Source organism: Squalius cephalus, assembly GCF_949319135.1.
Source record: "Squalius cephalus genome assembly, chromosome: 25".
Lineage (NCBI taxonomy): Eukaryota > Metazoa > Chordata > Actinopteri > Cypriniformes > Leuciscidae > Squalius > Squalius cephalus.
The window spans coordinates 27,206,109-27,228,982 of NC_137146.1; the positions used below are offsets into that span (position 1 = coordinate 27,206,109).

The window sequence follows — 22,874 nt, forward strand, 5'->3', positions numbered from 1 at the left end:
CGCGAACTAGACGCGCGAATGAGGCGAATTCGCGTCTACCGCGCCGCGCTAAACGCCTCATTCGCGCCGCAAGACCTCCAGACGCGCGTAAACGCGTCTTACCATTGACTTAACATTGAAATCACTCGCGCCAGACGCATTTTCGCGTTTGGTGTGAACGCAGCATGGGGGGGATTTCTGTTGAGACTACAAGCACTCGTTCCTCATCTTTCCCAGGGGGCGGGACCCGCTCACGCTACAGACCTATTACAGATCAGTGGGTGGGACTTTACTCTCTGAAACTGAAAGCAATATCCTCCATCTTGTTTGAAGCTAAGCTAACAGGCGCTGTGGAGACAGATGTAAAGTTATGACAATAGCGGAGGAGAGTGCTCAATATGATATAGAAGAAGAGGATTTCGGAAGTCTGATGCTTGAATCAGGTGTTTGTGGCCATCTTTACAAGCCGCATTATAGCGAAGAGCAGCCGAGGCAGAAGACCTGCCTGCCGCGGACGAGGAGCCCGGACTGGCTCGAGTTAGGGCGGACTGGTGGCGCCGGTGATCTCACTATGCAACTACGAACCGCTACGAACACAGAGATAGAGTCCGTCTGCGGCAAAGAATTTCAACGATGACAATTTCTCCTGGACGAAATCTCTGAATCAGACGAGGACACGGACGTTTGTGTTGAGAACTATCCTAGTTTCGCACCGCATATGTTCTGACTGAACATCCAGGTAACGTTACCATGCAATAATTCACCTTTTCGAAAGAAATACAAACGAGGAGTAATGCACTAATGAGTTCGCCAACTAACTAGACATTTTGTGTGAATGTGAAATGAATTTCAAGCTCTGGTGGTAGCTAGCCTTGTAGACGGAAGAGTGATTTCTCTTATAGGCAGATATGCGCTTTCTGGATTAGTGGGAGTGGCTTGCGGAGCTGTGCAATGTGGTGCATTGTGGGAGTTGTTGTCTTTCATACAAATGCGTCCTGAAGTTATTTTTTGTCTTTCCTCGGTCACGAAGGCACCAAATTCAAAATTTATTTTACATTTCGACTACATATATGACCCACTTTAAATAAAAAACAATGTTCAAATGGGTGGAATGCCCCTTTAACTCTTTGCAGTTCACGTCCCCAGACATGAGTAGGTGGAGTAGGTTGTATTACTAGAAAACAACATCTGTTTTAGATTTTGTACATGCTTTTTATTTTGTTAATTGAAATACTAACATTTAGGTGAACAGTGTAATCTTCAGATGATGTCTGGCATATTTAGTTTTACCCTCAAATGTATTTTTCATGCTGTAACATGATAGTGATTTCATCCCTGCATGTAATTTGTAAGGGGTTACACTGACAGTTCTACACCTGACCTGAGTGGACCGCATAAAATAAAGTTTATTTTAATGTTTTTCTTTAAAACATTTGAATAAATAAAATGTTTGTTTGAATAAACATTCTTGGCACATTAATCAGGCTGTGGTCTCTCATCAGATCAAATATTTCAGATCCACATTTCTTCAGAACTTGAATAAGAACGCTGTCTCGTATGCTTTGCTCTGCTTCGTGAATTTCATGTCGGAAATGATGTTATTTTATATATTTTATAATTATTTTGTTTTTCAGGACTACAGTCCTGAAATGCAAACACAATACTGTGCAGTGAGCCGTTACTCATCTTCAGCAGAGCACAAATGGCCAGCAGGTATTTTTAAACGTATCAAATTTCATAATGGTACTATAAGTCAGACTGACTCATATCAAATTCATGGAGAACTGCATGGTTCATCCCAGCTGTGGTTTACAGACCTGCAATTCATTATACACTCACAACCTAGAACAGAACAGCCTTTATAGCTTAGTGTGAGGAAAAGACCTGAAATAGGTCACTAGTACTCATTCATTACAAAATTAATTATGTGAATTTGTTGTTTGTTTTAATTAGGGCAGTGCCCCCTGGAGTCGAGTACTGTACACACTCGACCATTACACCAGTCCAGCAACACAAACTCCTCCTGTGTCACACGTTCTGCTCAGATTAGAGACTCTCTTCCAGCCACAGCTCAGTGCATGTGTTTCCTAACGTCTCCAGTGCTTCTGGGAAGTATGGACTACGCTAAAACATTAGTTCCTACATCTGTAATGAGGTAAGACACTATTTGGGCTTTATAAATAATAATTTTTAGGCTTTAATATTGGAGAGCAACAGGATTTTTGGTCATTTATGAAAATATTCTCTATGAAAGTTTTGTTTTATTTTAAATCCTATAGTAACACTTTAAGGTTCAATTTGTTCAAATTAGTTACAATGCATTATTATCAATTATCAATACAATGCATTAGGTAGCCTACATCATATATTTACAGCATTTATTAATCTTGGCCATATTAACTTCAACATGGTATTTTTTAACATTTAAATTTGTATACATTAAAATTTTGTAAAAAACAAATGAACAGAATAACTATTTCTAAATTAACATTAAGCTAAATTAATAAATGCTGTTAAATATTTATAATTCATTGTTAGTTTATATCTACTGTAACAAATTGACGCTTGTTGTGAAGTATTATCTTTTTAATAGTATTAACTAACTAGTTGAATAATGACACTATTGTCTTTTTTAGAGCTGCTTTACAGCAGAATTAGTTTCTGTTTGCTTGAAATATCATTACTTTTCTGTTTATCTCTAAAGCTGCTTTGAAACAATCTGTATTGTATGCAATTCTCAAATGCACAAATCAAATAATTAAACACCTATAAAATGTGGCCACATTTTATATTAAGAGCTGTTTTATTTCACAATAGTGAAAGTGATCTGTACTACTATTATCTGCTGTGTTTTATCAAGCATTGCATTATAGGCACGATAACAGACAGTAAACATTTCACATCCTGTTTATATAACCATAACTCACTCTTAACAAACCAAACTGTTTGATCAATGGCAAATTGCCTATAATGTCTGTTAAATCCTTTCAGAAAGCTGTTATTTCTGGAATTCAGAAACTATAGACTGTCCTGAAGTTGCAGGGCTAGTCCTGAAGTTTTAACAATTATTTCTATCCCCCAAACTCTGTCATATTCAAAGTGTCTGATCTAACTGTACTAAACCTCCCCAGGTCTGTGTCGTCGATGACGTCTCTTGCCCAGCGAATGCTGCCTCCTCCTCAGGCCCGTCCGTACAGGGTGTGCTCGCAGAACCGGCGCAGGAGGACGGGCTTCACGAGCACCTCTCTAGCAGACCTCAGGGAGCAGGTCAGATTATACTTGCATTCTGCTCAACAAGGCTCCATCTTCATTTAATACAGTAATATTATGAAATATTATATTTAAAATAACTTTAAAAAAAAATGTATCTCCAAAGTCTGACTTTTTTTCTTGCAATCCTGAGGGGGGGAGGGGGGAATGTAAGTGACTTATTATTTTACAATTTAGACTCTTTTTTTTTTCACAGTTGCGAGTTTAGAGTTAGAAACTCAGAAATGCAAGAAAAAAAAGTCAAAAGTGTGAGATGAAGAAGTTGCAGCAGAAGTTTTACCCTCAAAACAACTATATTTTGAGGGTAAAAAAAAAATAAAATAAAAATACACACATGATATCTGAAATTTAGCCAGCCAATTTTTCTCACAATTGTGAGATATAAATTCGAAATTGCGAGTTATAAAGTCCAATCTGAGGGGGGGAAAAGTCAACTCACAATTCTGACATTTTCTCATAATTGCGAGTTTATATCTTGCAATACTGAGTAAAAAAAAAAAAAAAAAAATCACAATTGCGAGATGTAAACTTGCAGTTTCGAGAAAAAAAGTCAGAATTGTGAGCTTCCATGAAAGTCTATACTTTTGCTTTTAATTAGTAATCAAAAGTATTAATTTCTTTAAAAATTATTTATTATTTATTTTTCAAATGTGAAAATTTTTAGTAATACTTAATAATGAAAAAATGATAATAATAAAAGTCATGGAAATTTCTGAAGTGAATAGGCCTACAAATTTTTCTAAACTTTGATTGTAGCATAAGACACTCATTCTGTCTACATTCAGATCTTATTGGAGATATATATATATATATATATATATATATATATATATATATACATAACCGCATTAACAATAGGGCCCGAGCTATAAACGGGGGCCCATGATTGGCTGTGATGTAGATTGACTGGCCATCGGGAGCACCTAAACTTTTCCCGGTGGTTCAGTCACGAATACCCCATCACGTTCCTGCATATTAAGCGCTGTTTTTTAGTGGAGCACCCGAGATAGGCTACTATGTAGGGGGCCCTTGGGTTGGCTATAGCCTCAGGACCCTATGTGTTCTTAATGCGGGCCTGTATATACTAATATTTGCACCATTCATAGTATGTGAAGTCTCTCTCTCTCTCTCTCTCTCTCTCTCTCTCTCTCTCTCTCCAGGTGGCCAGTTCTTTCTTGATGACGTGTCAGTTGCTCACACTGGTGCTGGAGGATGATGGGACAGCGGTGGACTCTGAGGCTTTTTTCCAGTCTCTGCCAACTAATACTCTGTTCATGGTCCTGGAGAAAGGGGAAGTTTGGACCCCTAGCAAACTGGTACAGCACTTACATATATTTATCATTTTAACTGAAAAAATTTGTTATTGGTTAACTGTAAGTTAATTTACAAAAAGTGTAATTTCCCTGTAAAATATTAGAATTTTTTTTTGGGGAAGTATAAAGTATAAATGTCAAAATACAGTACAAATCTGCCTTACTGTATATTCAACAAGACACTACTTTGACAGTAAAATGTTTTGTTTTTTTAACAAATAGTTTTTCATACACTGTAAAAAATTTCTAACCCTCCCAAATCAAAAATTTCAAGTGACCGATAACATCTAAATTTTTCAATTGGCCCAAGTGAAATTCTGTAAATTTCAATTGGCCCAAGTGAAAATCTGTAACTTTAATTTTATAATTTACAGAATTTCACTTGGGCCAATTGAAAAATTTAGATGTTATCGGTCACTTGAAATTTTTGATTTGGGAGGGTTAGAATTTTTTTACAGTGTATACACATTAGGGATAAATAAAATCATAAAAATGTTAAATTAAAATGAATAAATAAAAAGAAAATCACAAAAAAATACAAAATAAAATAAAATAAAATTACCTGCCTGACATTAACCGACATCACAGAACCGTGAACATGCAAATGTGGTGTTAAATTATTCAAATAATAACTCAGGGGTAACGTAAATATCAAGTAAATATTATATTTAAAGTTTGAAGTGAAGGAATTCAGAGTTTGGGAATCCCTGTTTTACATTAATAAACAGTAAACTTATGGTCCCAGAAGTGATGCTAATGCATAACATTTTATTTTATTTCTATTTAAATTTCTACTTATTTCTTATTTTAGTTATGAAGTTATTAATTATGCCACGTTTCAAGAAAAGCTATAATTTTGATGAATTATAATTATTCTGTATACAGCATATCTGTAATACTGTGTGTGAATTTTAAAATATATTGTGACCAAAATGCATTCCCTGAAAAAATCCAGAAAATGTGTTAGCATACTGTTTTTTTAGAGAGAATTTTTGTAAACCACATCTGACAGTTTTTACAGTAAATATAACAGGATATTATTTTCTTTACTGCATACTTTACAAGACATTTTCCCTTTTTGTGTGTTTCATAAGCTGTGCTTAAGCAAACAATGAAATCTAAGGTCTAATCAGGATTGCGTTCCCTAAAGCCGGCTTAACCAGATTCCAAGTGTTGCTTCATTTGCAGCTGTTTATTTATCAGTTTTATTTTCTTAACAAGATTTAAAATGATCTTCAGCATTTGTTATTTAAAGAGTATTCATTTCTTTATTGCAAGAGTTATTTTAGCTAACCCATCTTTGTGTTTTTGTTCCACTAGGGCGCAGGCTTGTATTTACCCAGAACTCCGATGACGTAACTGCTTTCAGTCAGTGATTTTGTCTCACAACATATTTGTTTTGCCCTCAATTCATATTTCCCAGGTTCTGCCAAGTTTCCGACAGCCGAGAAGAAGTGGAATTGCCAAATTGAGCTTTGACCTGTACAAGCTGAACCCAAAGGATTTTCTGGGCTGCCTCACTGTTAAAGCCACACTCTATGAAATATACTCACTCTCATACGACATCAAGTGTACCAGAGCCAAGTTCTTTCTCATGTAAGAGATTCACACACACACACACACACACACACACACACACACACACACACACACACACACACACACACACACACACACACACACACACACACACACACACACACACACACACACACACACATGTCTGGTTCACTATCTTTGTGGGGACTCTCCATAGACGTAATGGTTTTTATACCGTACAAACTGTACATTCTATCCCCTTACACTGCCCCTGACCCTAAACCTACCCATCACACACACACACACACACACACACACACACACACACACACACACACACACACACACACACACACACACACACACACACACACACTAACCCTGCCCCTAAACCTGCCCATCACAGGAAACATTCTGCATTTTTACTTTCTCAAAACAACTCATCCTGTGTGATTTATAAGCCTTTTGAAAAGTGGGGACCGCTGGCTGGTCCCCACAATGTAGGTGATCTCAGGTTTTACTATTCTTATGGGGACATTTGGTCCCCACAATGTAATATAAACAAGGGCACACACACACACACACACACACACACACACACACACACACACACACACGCACACACACAATGAATTTCCTAATGTCAGGATTTCAATCTGCAATCTTAAAGTCAGCATGAGACAGAAGTTGTGATAGTCTTTTCTTCCTTATTGTGACGTATATACGAATGAAATGCAAGAACAGATGTAGGGCGGGGCTTGAGTTGGCCATTGGGAATTGATTGGATGGTTGTGGTTTGCTATTGGCTGATCTCATGTGAGTGACAGGTTGCCCCGCCCCTGTCATCAGAGAAGAGAAGAGATGCTGCGAGAGGGAGGGGAAGGTATTCTGATTAAAGATTATGAGGCATGTGAATTTAGAAAAATAATGTGCAAAGATAAATCACTTGTAATAAATACAGCAATATACCATTTAAAAATAAGAATTGTCAGTTTTGATTTGCTGCAGGTGACTTTAATTATAAATAATTTTCTTGAACATGATTCTATCGTTTTATCATCTAATTTAATACAGAACTTTTACCATTGAAAATGTTGTACTTCTAAGAACAATCAGAATCTGATTACCATGGGGCAAAATTCTACCTTGTTGTTAGGAAGTCTAGTACTAAAAAGCCTGTCTGAAAGTGACCATTTATATTAATATTACTCCCTTTTTCCTTCTTCAGGTCTTTACTGCGATGTTTCATGTACGTGGCCAAACTGGCGGGTCAAGTTCTCCTGTGCGGATCCTCGTATGTGTTGCGGTATATTGGGGAAGAGGAATGCTGTAGCTGAACATCACATCAGATAGAGGGGGAAACATGAATATTGCACATATGTTTAGCTTTTGCTTGCATGCTTATACCAACCATATTAAATACTGATGTTTGTCTATGACAGTATGTTTTACATGGAAGAACTGCTTATTTCGAGGGTGCAACATTACATGTGTGTGAATCTGTACTGTGAATAAAAAAATTGTGAACTAAATGACATCTTATTATTGTCATCTTTTATCAGGCTTGTGCTGAAAAATGATCTCCAGTTGACTTGTTTTGTGACTGCATTTTAAAAAGACTTTATCTGATTTAGGCTACTTATGCATCAAAATGAAACTCCAAAAAGTTCCCAAAGATCCCCTTCTTCCCCGATTTGTGTTTCTGGGTGACCAGGTTGATTTAGTCAGGACTACACATTTATTGTGTAACAAATGCCTCAAATGTATTTTTTGAGGACATGTAGCCTATCTGGTAGGCTATATAAAAAGACAATAATGGAAAAGGCAGCAGATTATCATCATGATTCAGGTATAGACTTGTGATAAATAAGCTGTTGTCGTAAAGACAAGTAGGCTACATAAGTATAAATGTCTAGACTTTCTTTTGAAATACAATTTAGGCTACTCTGAACAAACTGATGTATTGTAGCCTGATATATTATTTTGCAACGTATTGCAGAATCTGTGAGAGAGCAATGACAGCACACTTGTGTGATTGTGCAGCTGATGTGTCATTCAAATTCCGACCAATCGTGTGGAAGCTGAAGCTCATGTGTCTCAGTGAACTCGCAGTCACCCTGCAGTAGAGCAGAGCTCAGATTCTGAGGAGCATCTTCACACAACTACAACAATGAGGGAAATCGTTCACATTCAAGCCGGACAGTGCGGCAATCAGATTGGAACAAAGGTTAGTCAAATGTATTTTATTTTCCTATCACACTGTGTCGGTTTTTAACTATATTTTGCACTTTCAAAAACAATTTACTGATTAATACAGACATATGGAAACTGAAACTTAGGTTGTTGTTTTTTTTTAGGGAAAAACATTTTTGGGAAACTTTAAAAAAAGTACCTGAAGCTGATGATTTTCAGTCATGACAGTTCTCTAATAGACTTTTAAAGCGCGACATCGCTACTGATTACAGGCATATTGAATGCAAAACAGCTGCAGTGCAAACAGTGTAGTTCGATTCTTAAACAAATGACTCGTATGATCCGATTCTTTTCAGTGAATCAAAACGTACTGCACGACCAGTGTGATTCGATTCCTGAACGTTAATTTTCAGTGATTAAAATAGGATTCCCGACTCCTAAAGGGATAGTTCACCCAAAAATTAAAATGTATGTGCCCCATTGTACTTTTTAATTTTTTTTCTACTATGGAAGTCAGTGGGTGCCGTCAACTGTCTAGTTACCAAAATTATTTAAAATATGTTCTTTTGTGTCAAACAGACGAAAGAAACTCATACAGGTTTGGATCAACTTGAGGATGAGTCATTTTTTGGGGTGAACTGTCCCTTTAAGATCCGGTTCTTTTTCGTGAATTTCTTTTTCTAGGTATTTCTTACTCTAGTGTACTAAAAGCGTTACCAAACTAAATTGTTTAATACCCGTTCAAATGAATCACACCTGGAATCTCGCTCTCTCTACAGCTGATTACAGTTTGTCAGTGTGGTTTTATCATATTTACTGTAGGCCTACTTAAATGTGATCAATGCTTGAGTCATGGTAGGCAACAACCCGTTATATTTTAAGGGCACATCAGTTGCCCTGGGTGTGGCAAGATGTGTCCTGCTGTGCGCGAGTATGCAAAGAATCTCAACAATCAAAGAATCTCGTGCTTTGAAATCTATCTGAAATCACATCCGAACTAACACAAAACAACTGTGTCACATCTAGTTCTGGGAAGTCATCAGCGACGAGCATGGCATTGACCCAGCCGGCAACTATGTGGGTGATTCAGGGCTGCAGCTTGACAGAATTAATGTGTACTACAACGAGGCGTCCTGTAAGTATGTGCATCAGTGTGCGAGTATCAGTGCTCTTGTTGCTCCCCCTCACAAACTCACAATGACCTTAAACTTTGAGCAGTGTAGTCAGCTCAGAGGAATTTCCTGGGCTGATCTGACTGCACTAGCATCATGTTTTATTAAAGGATTTACATAAATTAGCCTAATAAAAACGAATATGAATTAATTTACAAAATGTGCATTGTTTTATCAATTAATTTATAATAATTTAAGTCATTTATCATCTGTTTTAGTAATAAAGTTTCACAGCATATCTTTTACAGCAAACAAGATTTATAGCCGTGTGTGTGTGTGTGTGTGTGTGTGTGTGTGTGTGTGTGTGTTAGCTCACAAGTATGTTCCCAGATCCGTGCTGGTGGACCTGGAGCCTGGAACTATGGACAGTGTTCGTTCTGGGGCATTTGGACAGCTTTTTCGACCAGACAACTTCATCTTTGGTACCGTGTCAACATGCCAAACTCTCTTTTTTTATTTGTAGGTCTGTTAGCTTCAAGCCAAAGAATGTAGGCCACAAAGAACACATAATTGTAACGTTTGTTTTTATATGTTCTTAGAACATGGGCTCTTATTCCTTCAAACAAAATGAGTTACAATATTGCACTCTTAAAAATGAAGTTTCTTTATTGGCACCGATGGTTCCATGAAGAAACCTTTAACATCCATGGAAACTTTCCATTCCACAAAAGGTTATTTAAAGTTCCCATGAAATCAAAATAAAAGTTTTTTTGGTTTCGAGTATGAATATACTTAAAAACTCCGCCAATATGGATCAATGATTTTGATAACATCACTCTGCACTTCAGCTTCTCTGTCCAATCAAATGCTCTCTAGAATCTGAAGCTCCGCCCCCTACATTATAATTAGACACCGAGGCTGCGGCTGAAATCAGTCACTTGTTCACACATTTACTTTTTTCTACATGGTGAATGGCGCATAGTGCACTATATAGGGGACAGAGAACAATTAAGACAGTGTAAATATGCTTACCATTGGGGCGAATGAAGTCTGTTTCACATTAGTGTCACGCGAACCGCTGCAGCTCCGGACCAGAGACAGGATACACAGAGCGGATCATGTGATCGAGTCGCCACAGACCAGAAAACATATCGGATACATTTGAATTCTGCACAGAATGTTTATTTTAAAGCGATATGGAGGAGAAATGGTTAGAGATTAGAAGGAAACTGTGGCTTTTCCGAGCTCAACGGCTCTGGTCGAGCTGTGATACAAACTAAACGCTATTGGCTATTTTAAAAAGGGGAGGAGCTGATTGATATGTCCCGCCCTGTCTTCCTGTTTCAGTGGAAATTGCATCAGAACAGAATAATGGTGCACCTTTCAAGGCATTTCATTGTGCCTTTAAAGTGGAAAAAGGTTATTTTGTGAATTTCTGTGACATACACTACCAGTGAAATGTTTGGATCCATTTACACATTCTTTATTGTTACTATTTTTTAATAATAATTAACATTTTAACTACAAAATAACTCAAATGGAAGTATGGAGAATTATGTAGTATAGTGATACATTTATGTTGCTTTCCTATAAAACTTTATATAACTTTTAGCATTTTCAGAAACAATTTACTGATTAGTGCAGACTAGAGACAGACCTTATATGTATTGTTGGGAAATTAAACTGTTAAAATTGCACTTGAAGCAAATGATTTTCAGTTATGACAGTGAAAATCTAAACAAATCTTTTGTTATGAAATTCATAGCCTACATAGATTACGAGGAACTATACATTGAATGTCTACATATATGGCAGGTGGTCACAGTGTATATAAAAGAGGCACAGTATACTATGTTCTCTCATCGGTATCACTTCTCAAGACAAGTGTGGACAAATTTTATTTTGACAAGAGGAAATAAATGACGTTCACTAATAAAAATACATCAATGCAGCTGGAGTGCATCCCAAGAATGAACATAAACAGCACATAGGCTATGATGAATGCTCCACACGGTTCGCTGTAGTCAGCGGCTAAGAATATTGTATTTTGTTTTCATTGCAAACCAATTGGTTCCACTTTATTTCAATAGTCCACTTTAGACATTCTACTAACTATAAGTAACTTTGCAACTACATGTCAACTAACTCTCATTAGAGTATTAGTAGACTGTAGTAGAGGTTATGGTTAGGTGTTAGGGTTCAGTTAGTAGAATAAGTTGACTTGTAGTTGCCAAGTTACTTATAGTCAGTAGAATATCTGTTGGGGAGCAACAAAATAAAGTGTTATCAGATATTAAGCTTACAGTCTTCTAATACTCTAATGACAGTTAGTTGACATGTAGTTGCAAAGTTACTTACAATTAGTAGAAAGTCTAAAGTGGACTATCGAAATAAAGTGTTACCAACCAATCTTCCATTATTGTATTGCTTTTGCAGGACAGACAGGTGCCGGAAACAACTGGGCCAAGGGCCACTACACGGAAGGAGCCGAGCTCGTGGACTCAGTCCTGGATGTGGTCAGAAAGGAGTGTGAGCATTGCGACTGCCTGCAAGGCTTCCAGCTCACACACTCCCTCGGTGGAGGAACCGGATCCGGAATGGGGACACTTCTGATCAGTAAGATTCGAGAGGAGTATCCCGACCGCATCATGAACACCTTCAGCGTCATGCCTTCACCCAAAGTGTCCGATACGGTGGTGGAGCCGTACAACGCCACGCTCTCTGTGCATCAGCTGGTGGAAAACACAGACGAAACGTACTGCATCGACAACGAGGCGCTGTACGATATCTGCTTCCGCACGCTAAAACTCACCACTCCCACGTACGGGGATCTCAATCACCTAGTGTCTGCCACTATGAGTGGAGTCACCACTTCGTTACGCTTCCCCGGCCAACTGAACGCAGACCTGCGCAAGCTAGCGGTCAATATGGTGCCGTTCCCTCGCCTTCACTTCTTCATGCCCGGATTCGCGCCATTGACCGCGCGAGGAAGTCAGCAGTATCGCGCGCTCACGGTGCCTGAACTCACACAGCAGATGTTCGACGCCAAGAACATGATGGCCGCCTGCGACCCGCGGCACGGGCGATACCTCACGGTGGCTACCGTTTTCCGCGGGCCAATGTCCATGAAGGAAGTCGACGAGCAGATGTTGGCCATTCAGAACAAGAACAGCAGCTATTTCGTAGAGTGGATCCCCAACAACGTTAAAGTCGCGGTGTGTGACATTCCACCCAGAGGACTTAAGATGGCCTCCACTTTTATCGGCAACAGCACGGCCATCCAGGAGCTCTTCAAGCGCATTTCCGAGCAGTTTTCGGCCATGTTTAAACGCAAGGCCTTCCTGCACTGGTTCACCGGAGAGGGAATGGATGAGATGGAGTTCACCGAGGCCGAGAGCAATATGAACGACCTTGTGTCGGAGTATCAGCAGTACCAGGAGGCTACAGCCAATGATGGCGAGGAAGCATTTGAGGATGACGAGGAAGAGGTGAACGAGTGAACAGCAGATGCTTTCTTTTTTTGTGTGTGTGTGCTTTGAGTATTTTTTAAGCTGTGATTTTTACGTTTTGTATGTGGATGACTGAAGTCAAAGCGTGTTTGCAATAAATGCATTTTGAGGACCATATGCATTGTACTGTCTCAGAGAATATTTTTGGTTTTTATAATTTAATACACTTGGACTGGAATAATTTATTAATAGTGCTTACTAAGTAATTCCTTTTGTGTGGATTCTTTGGTGAAATCGAAAGTGCCTCGTTAGGAAAAAGGTGGATAGTCCGAGAGATTTGACGTGTACTTGCCAAGTTCAAGTTGAACTAAAATCCTGTCGGATAGGTGAGGTTAAAGCCAGTCATTCTGAATAACACAGGCTTTCATGTCCGCAACACAAAGGCTCTTGTTCCAGCCTTGGACGCAAATCCTGCTCACTCGACCTTCTATTATTCTCAACAGCTGCTGAGCAAGCCGTTCTACACTTAGCAGCGTGTAGCTAACAATAGAGGAGGTCCAGGCTCGACACCACTGTTTAGAGCCACAGCATTAACAAACACAAAGGGCTTTCAGCTGGAAATCATGGATCAAATTCTGTCATAGCAGCTTTTCAAATTTCTAAATGTAAAACTAATCTCTTATGGAGGTTCGTTGCGCCAAACCATTACATATAAATATTTTGTTCATTGGCACACTGAGCACATACTGAGTCGAGAAGTCGAAAAAGTCGAGAAGCAATATGGAAAACACAAAAAGTATTGTTTAATAAATGAGTCCTCCATAAATAAATAAAATGAATAAATGTAAATATCATAAAGGAAATGGCAAATAAAAAAAAGTAAATGTAATAAATGGCTAATTAATTTGTAACTATATAATTATTTATGTATTATATTTTATAATTAATAATTAAAATTTTTACTTCATTTTGCAAAGGGCTTTATTTATATTTTTATTTTCAAATGATTCATTTACATTTTTGCAATTTATGTTTGCTAAATAATTGTAGAATTGTAAAAGTTAACATGCAACATAATTAACATTAAATTCATTTTTAATAAATGAACAAAAAACAGGCTTTATTTTAAGGTGTCCTTGTTACAGTGTAATAACACATTGAAATACTGAGTAATATTAATTAACTTCCCCCCGGTTTCACAGACAAGGCATTAAGTCTCATCCAAAATGCATGTTTGAGCTGTTTTTACTGAAAGCAACTTGCACTGAGATTTCTTAAAATATTTCAGTGCCATTGTTTTGTCTCAAGATGCACATCTTTTTTCTAAGACATGTTTATAAAAGCCACTTAAATGTCCTAATTGAACTAAGGTTTAATCCTGGCTTAATCTAAGCCGTGTCTGTGAAACCGGACCTTCTTATAGTTAGTGTTCTGGTTTGGTTTAGGGTTTGTTGCGTGTAATTATGCATAATTTACAATTCATGTAACATGTAGCCTAACAAGGACACTTAATTTTTATTTTAATATATATATTTTTATTTAATTATTGAACAAGTACAATTGCACAATTTGAATTATTAAATAAAATGTTTGTATTGTATACATGCATTTTATTGTCAGTTTGTAAAGTGATTTATTTATATTTTAAATAATTGCCGCACATTTTTACATTATCTCTCCTTGTCCCTCATACTTTTAACTAACAAGGCCAAAGGAGTGATACAGTCCCTACACAACAAAAGTGCAACATAAAAAGGTCCATGTGCGTGATATTTTGAAATATGAAATGGTTATTGGCCGGATCAGTGCAGCTGTGTGTGGACGCAGTGGTTTAGAGGTCTTACTTTGGTATGTTTAACAGCTGCAGTCGACTCAGCTGAGAGGAAAGTGGGTCAAAGTGTCTCGGTCGCATTTCCGTAAGTATCAGAATGCCAGAACCTCCACAGTTCCAGGATTAAGAGGATATTGGTACCCCCCCCCCCCATTCATATTGCATTCATAAATAAATAACTCAGTAGACTAAATGTGCTCTGTATTTAGCCACAGTATTACTAACTCACTGTCAAAGCATGTGGGAGTCACACACACCATGCCCAATAAGGCTTTGAAAATGTCTCTGGAATCTGCATGTCTCATTTGTTTAAACCAACTAGTCATCCTCAGATATACTCCAAAGGCAATGCTTACCCTAGAGATGGGTGCAAAGTAACACTAACTATGCAAAGTGTCTGCTGAAAAAATATAGCTCATGCCTAAACATTTATAAAATACAATTTTATACATTTACTGTCACATTAAGGTGTGCCCGCGTGGCACAGATTCATGTTTCCTAATGAACTGCTGTCTGCAGGCATATTTCACTTCCGCTCAAATTCATGGCTTTACTCAAAATGTTTATACAAAAGCAAACCCTATCAGTTAGATCATTCCTTATACTTATAGTAACAAAGAGGCAAAGGGGACAACAAACTAGACACACTCCAGACTCGTCTATTCATCCCAATCCCTTCCATATTAGAAGTGTGTTTTGTCATTTAGGGACTGTGATGTAGGCTGTATTTCAGTGAGTGTAGATGGGCCATTCTACAGAATTGGTGCAAAGTCAGAGTTGGAAACATCTTGAAATTTTTTTGTTTTTTCCCACAAATTTTGCATGTATGCAAATTGTATAATATCCAAGGTATGCTTTTCTAGTAATTGTGCAGTTAATTCTCATATTGTATTTTCAGAAAATGCTGGAATATTTTCCTTCTCCCCAAATTTGTCACTACCGAAACACAATATTAAATAATTTATTAAGAAGGCTTATAATGACCTATTAAGATTTTGTTTACATCTACCTTATAAATATATATTTTTTCTATTTTTAAAAAATATTTTTACTGGTTAAATCAATAAAGATTATAATTTTAATAATATTTTAAGTGTGATTTATGAGATTTGTTGTATTTTGAACCCAATCTTTCTTTGTAGAAGGCATAAAGTTTATCGTACTGATTTCAAAGTTAAGGATTCATTAGTATTAATATGCATTGAACCAAACACTATCATAACATCTTAGTTGATAATTCAATATACTTTATTTTTGACAAAACATCCCATGTTACGGTAGTGACTGCACATTTTTGGTAGTGACAGTAATGTTTTGGTAGTGAAAATTAGTTTGCCATGGCTGAATCAGACTGTCCACATTTTATGTTAATATAAATAAATAACTATGATGCACATATGCAGTCAGTACATATAGCAGACACACATCTGACAGTAAATATCTTATAAGAACACCTAGAGCTATTCTATATTTTGGGTCTTGAGGTGCAAGTGAGAAGAGGTATGCTCATAGATTTTTCTTCCTAAAAAAACAACAACTTACAATGTAGACTCAGAACCACTTTGTTTTATTTTCACATTTTCAACATTTTGTTTATGAGTCATTCAGATAAATCTCCAGAACCACTGAACTCTCTGTCTGTGTGTGTGTGTGTGTGTGTGTGTGTGTGTGTGTGTGTACTGGTGTCTGATCACCCTCACTGGAAGTGCTAGGTGGTGTGGAAGCCCTGCAAAATGTCTCCATCTCTTTTTGTCTTTTCACCATCATCCTGTGTCTTTTCTGTCTTTTCCTCCATGCTTTTCTGACATGTCTTTGCTCCCTGTCAGATAATTCACTGATACTCTTCAACTTTCCTTCTTCCCTTCGTTTCTTATTTCTTTCATTTTCTTTCCTTAAGTATTCCTCGTACTTCACTGGGTCTTCCCTCAACCTTTGTTTGTATTCTCTCTGTCTCTCTGTTGTAGTTTTTCTATTTTTTTTAGGCATGTTGGTGTTTTATGTCATTCTCCTTGCCAAGTTAATCATAGAAATTAACATTACTGACAACAACCTTACACCTAAGCTAGTATCATGGACTGCAACCTTAAGTAATTGTAACCTCATCACATTACAGAATTTTAACAGAATATTGCATACTAAAACACTACTAAAACATACTACAGTAGTAATTATTTGCATAACTGTACTAAAATGTAGTTTATTCCTCCAAATAAAGGATTATGTGTTCCCTTTTGTCACTACCAAAACAATGTCACAACCGAAACTTCAAGAAAATGTTTCGGTTGTGACTGTTTTGGTAGTGACAATTTTAGATAACTTTTGAGCCTAGCTCGAAGATGCTAATCAGCACATGGTTAGCCATCACTGGTCAGAACAGTTGAACACATATAACAACTAAATTTTATGGAATAACATCCCAAAAAAAATTCTCAATAGCAGAAAAAATGAGTTTGGTAGTGACATTCCTTAAAGTTACACACAGATTTTTAGACTTTAGAACACATTTACCTCAAAATGATGGGATCAATCTACTCACCATATAGCACATGAGAGAGAGGGACACAGGAATATTTCCTGATCAAAAATGTAGGAGTGTGGTTAAAATCAGTCTCAGCCAATGGACTACAACATTCACTGTTTTGGTAGTGACATGAAAATGCGGGACATGTTTTTTTAGATAAAGTTTCATGATTTAAAAATAAAATATAAAATAAATATTTTTTTAACTTCATTTAAAAAAAAATATATATATATTTTTTTTTTAAAACAAGAATGGAAAAATTTGCAAAAAATTATTCAATATCATTTTCACAAGTTGAAATTTAGGGGTTAGGGTTTGGGACAGCCACCTCCTAATTGAAAGTAGCCCATAAATTATGATTTTATATATATAAAGCTTACTGATATCTTAAATATTATTGTGGGTTTCAATAGATAATTGAAGGATCTTAGTAAACATCTAAGATTTTAATAATTAAATGCTTTTCAAATGTGTTTTTTGGATGAGGGACAGCAGTTTGCACCAATTCTGTAGAATGGCCCAGATACAACTTTTGCATCCAGTTATGTGTGTCTCATGTGTATCTGCTTCAGATTTTTGAGCTCCATATGAGTCAAGCAGTGTCCTTCGTGCATATTCATATCACTGTGAATACGTGTAAAGAGCCTACTGTATTATAAAATGATTTATGATGAATGTGACTATGGGAAAAGTTAAAAATGATAAAATAATGAAGTGTCATTATAAAGAATAGATGTTCTCTGTGTAAAAAAAACCTATCTGGACTCAAACAAGATTTGCTTTGTCATGTTGATCTTGTTGATCTTTCGAAATGCATCTAAAAAAAAAGCAGCATTACACGACATTAAGCAACACTGACATCTTCTGGACAGCACGTGAAAAATACAAAAGTCAAGGCTACAATGCCTAGATGTTTTGGGTGGTTGTGCTTGGCCTAAATGAATAGTCCACCCCAAAGCCTCATCCATCTGACTGTGGCAGCGGTAGAAGAGGCGCATGCAGTCAGACAAGGAGCGCATCAAGATCGACATCAACGTGACAGGATGATCACATGCAAATTCTGTGGTAAAGAGCATGAAATGAATAAACAGAAATGCCCAGCTTTTGGAAAAAAATGCAAAAAGTGTGGAAAGGCAAAACACTTCGCAAATGTAGAGCTCAGATGAGACAAACACCCAAAAGTAACTTGACTAACAGTCTCCGTGACGGGCTCGGGCTCTGAGTCTGCTGTGGGCATGGCTGAAGTGGTCAGTGGGACTGGTGTCGTCCTCATCAGCAAGGCAGATATGCGGATCCACAGTAAACCAGCACCCACTCATGTACGCATGACTAAGCTCCCTCGAGGACCTTCCACAGGCAGATGTGCCAGATGTAAAAAGTCCCTCATTTAACCTTGAGGGAGAGATCTCTGGACCTTCCACAGACAGCTGGTAAATCCTTACTTCGTCTACTCGCATTGAGGGTTCTGTGTTCTGTCACTGGTTGCGTGTAGTAATCCACAAAGATGATGCATGATGCAGAATGAATGATAAAGTTGCTTTTAATAAACACCAGGAAGAGAAAGCACTACCACACAACAACACTGATGTTACATTGACAGTGCAGAACCATGAACTGAGGAAATATAGGTCTTAAATACACAGGAAAGGATCATAAACGAATCAACGATACAAGTGTGCACTATTCAAAAACCACGATAATAATGAATGAATGAAAAATGGAACCGAACATGACAATGAAACTACACACACACACACACATTCAGTACTGCATCAAATGCAACTGCTGACTGATTCTTCAATGATCAGTTTATACAAAGCTTCACTAATAGTTTTTAATGCATATAATATTCAATAGCATAATAAACTCATATCTAAACTGAACTGTTTAACAGAGTTATGGCATACTTTGAGGTTAGATTTTTTATTTGTATGTTGTTATTTTCTATATGTTTGATTTTTAGCACATATCTACTGGTAGTTATATGGTTTATAGCAGGTGTGAACAGTGCTTAACAATCATTGGTCTGAAGGGCAGGGTCCAGTGGGGGTGTTATAAATCATTAAAGCTTGCTTTCCCCCGCTGTCAATGTCAACAGAAAATGTCAACTTTTACTTAATCTTTACAGTTTCCATGTGCCTGTTTTGCCTTGCATCATGGTTGTGGGTTATTGCCGCTAGGGTTTGTGGCTCATCATTAACGTGTTGGTCCAGGCAACGGTTGTGCATAATGTAACATGCTGAGACTAATGAACTGATGATGTTTTGTTCATTATGCTAAAAGTATGATCAATAAGCACATGAGCAGCATTCAGGTTTCTATTGATGCACGTCTGCCTGGCAGTCGAGTGTCCATTGTCTCTTTGAGGTCAAATGTCAGGTTGACCCACACTGAAATGCCTGAACTGGTGCTGACTACAAACAGTCTGTCAGAAATGTCAGGGAATAATCATAGTATGATCTCATAATTGGGATATGACAGTGTTAGCAGGGCTTCGGTAGACAGCACTGCTCTGGCACATTTATGCCCATGTGTAAATGTACAAAAAAAAGTACAAAATCATGTCACTGTATTTTTGTGTTGTCATGCACACAGGTCCCACGATGCACAGTCTCATGCAGCTTTTCCACAAGTCTGGTTACACAGAACACAACTACACAAATAGGAGAATAAGAGGCATTTAAACACACAAGTAACTTGACAAACTAACAGCTGGCAACAATCAAGGAAGATCTAGGAAATAATGACAAAACAACGACCTTAAACAAGAACTTCCAAATAAAAAGCCACCATGAACGGAAAAACTACAAGCAAGACAAAAAAAAAAAAAACTTAAACCATCCTCAGATCCCTTAATATTATGAGTCAGTCTATGTATCAGTGGTTCCCAAACCTTTTCTGCCAGGCCCCCCTTTTGTTGAGAACATATTTTACAAAGCCTACGTGCATCCACATAAGGACACTCTCAGACATGACATTGCTTGCAAAATCCTTTGATTATTTGAAACGTTGTTATAAATACAGTACTACAACTTATCTTCAATGGCTTCTCTTTGTGTTCGGGATGTGAAGTCTATAAGTGGCGCCTTAACCTTCAACTTACAAGACCTGAGATTTATCACTCTAAACAGACAGACAAGCCACATTAGCAAGACATACAAAGTCTTTCTCTTTTCTTCCTGCACACAAATATCATATTACATATTGTGAATGGATAATGAAGTTGAGGCTTTGATAATAAACATCCGTCATTGGCATTATTTTATTATCTGCCGCCATCTAGTGGGCATTAAGATCAAACCTCTCACTGTTTAAACTTTAAAGGGATAGTTCACCCAAAAATACACATTGTATCACCCTTTACATTTACTTACTCTCATTCATACATTCATATTCTTCCAGGTCATAAGTGGCCACCTCAAGTGTAACTTTTCCCCCAGTAAAATCAATCTAATATAGCCTACTTTTGTTCAATAGTCATTTAAATATATATATTTAAAATGTTGAGGAAACCGACGTGTGGTAGTAATAATATTTATGCAATAATTATGATCAGTTTATTTCTACAATTTTTACAATATATACTGTATATATATATATATATATATATATATATATATATATATATATATATATATTTTATAATTTTAATTAACCTATTTATTGATTTGAGCTTTTCCTCATTGTGGCTGATTTGTACTTTTTTTTTTTTTTTAATGGTAGTTACGTCCCTTGTTAATTGTGTTAGTTTTTTTCTTTCCCTTTTGTGTTACTTTCGCTTTCAGCAGGTTGACGGTGGTTTCCATTGGCTCATTTATCTGTCAATAATAGAGACGCTTAGTGACGACAGCATTGTGTATCCACCAATGAGGGCAGGCCATGAGTGTATAAAAGAGCAACCCTGTGTGAGGAAGGTAAATCATTTGATTCATTCTTACCATGCACCTGTTTGTTCTTGGTTAGCCTACTCTGTATCATTTGCTGATACATATTTGCTGTCTTCAGCTATGTGTTTGTGAAAACCAAATATAATAGACATGGAAAAGAAAAGGACATGTAAGATATCACGTGATATACATGTGCCACACTGAGTTTTTAATGGTGTATAACACACTAGGTCAGGGACACACATGTATGTTAGCGTTGGTTGCAAAACTAATGGAAATAAAAAGAGCTGGATCTAATTGCAGCAGTCTTTAATCAGAAGTCTTTAATTAAGTTCCTTACAGGGAACTGGAAACAAAACAACAAGATACAGAACAACTACATAAAAGATGATATCGCACAATAAGTAGAAGAACCACAGGGCTTAAACAGACAAACCCATGGAGCTGGATGACGAAGAGTGGCTGATAGACTGGGAATCAGCAGAGCCACTTTCCACCCATGAACCTCTTCCTCCTCTGGTGGTCCAGACCAATCTCAAGTCTTCTTCGTTGCCGCTGGTTATTCACAGCCTCAAGTCTTCTTCATCGCCTCTGATCCTGCCCAGCTCTAAGTCTTCATTGTCACTGATAGTCCCACCCAGCCTCTCAATCCCTCCTCCTCCAAATTAACCTTCCAGTTCTTCAGTGTCGGCAATGCTGGTCCTATACGGCTCTTCAGCTCCTTTCTTCCTTTAGGTAGGCTCTGTTAAGCGTAACTGCTATTTTTCAACTAGTAGGTTACCTGCAGATCATAAGGTTGAAGTTTCATCAACATGAAACCATATTTTCACACTACCTTTAAAATGTATGAATGTACTACATTCTCTGACACTCAGTGGTAAGGAATTCCACATCACAGCTGCTTTTACTGAAAAGCAGTTTTGTCCAAATGTCGTAGACCGAAACTTAACACAACAGTCCCCTCTAGAGGAAGCTCTTGTTAACCTTGAGCCTGGTCTGCTTATTGTTACACTTTTTAAGAGATTGTGGTGCTAAGTCATGAATGATTTTATATACTAACCCAACATTAGACATAAACAGAAATTTTTCAAAAGTCAACAGATTATGCTTTTTAACTATATTACAATAATGATGAGAATTAGTTTTTTTGTCCATAACTTTCAATGTTTGTTTATACAGACTCTGGAGTGGTTGCATTAATGTACCACTTGTATGAGGTTGTGCTACAATATGAAAAAATGTGACAATATCATTGCATGCATAAACAGCTTTGCTGCATCTGTACTCATTTGATTTCTTATAAATCTGAAATGAGCCAGATTATACTTTACTAATTTTGAAATTTTTGTAATATGTTTTTTGAAGGTTAGACTGCTATCAATAATCACACCCAAATATTTAACCTGCTGAACATCCTGTACCTTTTGTCCTTTAATACTAATCTCAGGAGGAGTGCAACTATACTTCCTCTAATGGAGAAATACATACTAACCGTCTTGGATAAATTTAATGTCAAACAGGAATACTTCATCCAATCTGCAATTTTCTCCATAGCTCCTGAGAGTAGAAATGCAGCATGCTGTTTAGATTTAGCATGGACATAAATAACTGTATCATCTGCATACATTTGAATATTAACTTCTGGACAGATGGATGGTAGATCGTTTATATAGATACTGAATAAAAGAGTGCCTAAAACTGAACCTTGTGGAACACCAGTAGGACAATCTAAGGATGAGGAGGTTGTTCCTTTAATTCTTGTACAATGTTGTCTGTTACG

The 22,874-nt window shown here is 37.2% G+C and overlaps 2 protein-coding genes across 3 annotated transcripts; both read left to right on the forward strand.

Annotated features, from left to right (window-relative positions):
* Window positions 1-1,613: 1,613 nt before the first annotated feature.
* On the forward strand, window positions 1,614-7,635 carry cidea (cell death inducing DFFA like effector a). 2 transcript variants are annotated; one of them, XM_079863613.1, is made up of 6 exons: window positions 1,614-1,692; window positions 1,938-2,134; window positions 3,111-3,246; window positions 4,410-4,565; window positions 5,986-6,158; window positions 7,330-7,635. In XM_079863613.1, exons 2-6 carry the CDS (start codon window positions 2,058-2,060, stop codon window positions 7,436-7,438), a joined length of 651 nt encoding a protein of 216 aa, XP_079719739.1. In that variant the 5' UTR covers window positions 1,614-1,692; window positions 1,938-2,057; the 3' UTR covers window positions 7,439-7,635. The 2 variants fall into 2 exon arrangements, with proteins under 2 accessions (XP_079719739.1, XP_079719740.1); XM_079863614.1 differs by lacking the exon at window positions 1,614-1,692 and having other exon boundaries at window positions 1,777-2,134.
* Window positions 7,636-8,183: 548 nt separating this feature from the next.
* tubb6 (tubulin, beta 6 class V) lies at window positions 8,184-13,031 on the forward strand. The gene is made up of 4 exons (XM_079862923.1): window positions 8,184-8,328; window positions 9,321-9,429; window positions 9,778-9,888; window positions 11,843-13,031. Exons 1-4 carry the CDS (start codon window positions 8,272-8,274, stop codon window positions 12,904-12,906), a joined length of 1,341 nt encoding a protein of 446 aa, XP_079719049.1. The 5' UTR covers window positions 8,184-8,271; the 3' UTR covers window positions 12,907-13,031.
* Window positions 13,032-22,874: the final 9,843 nt, after the last annotated feature.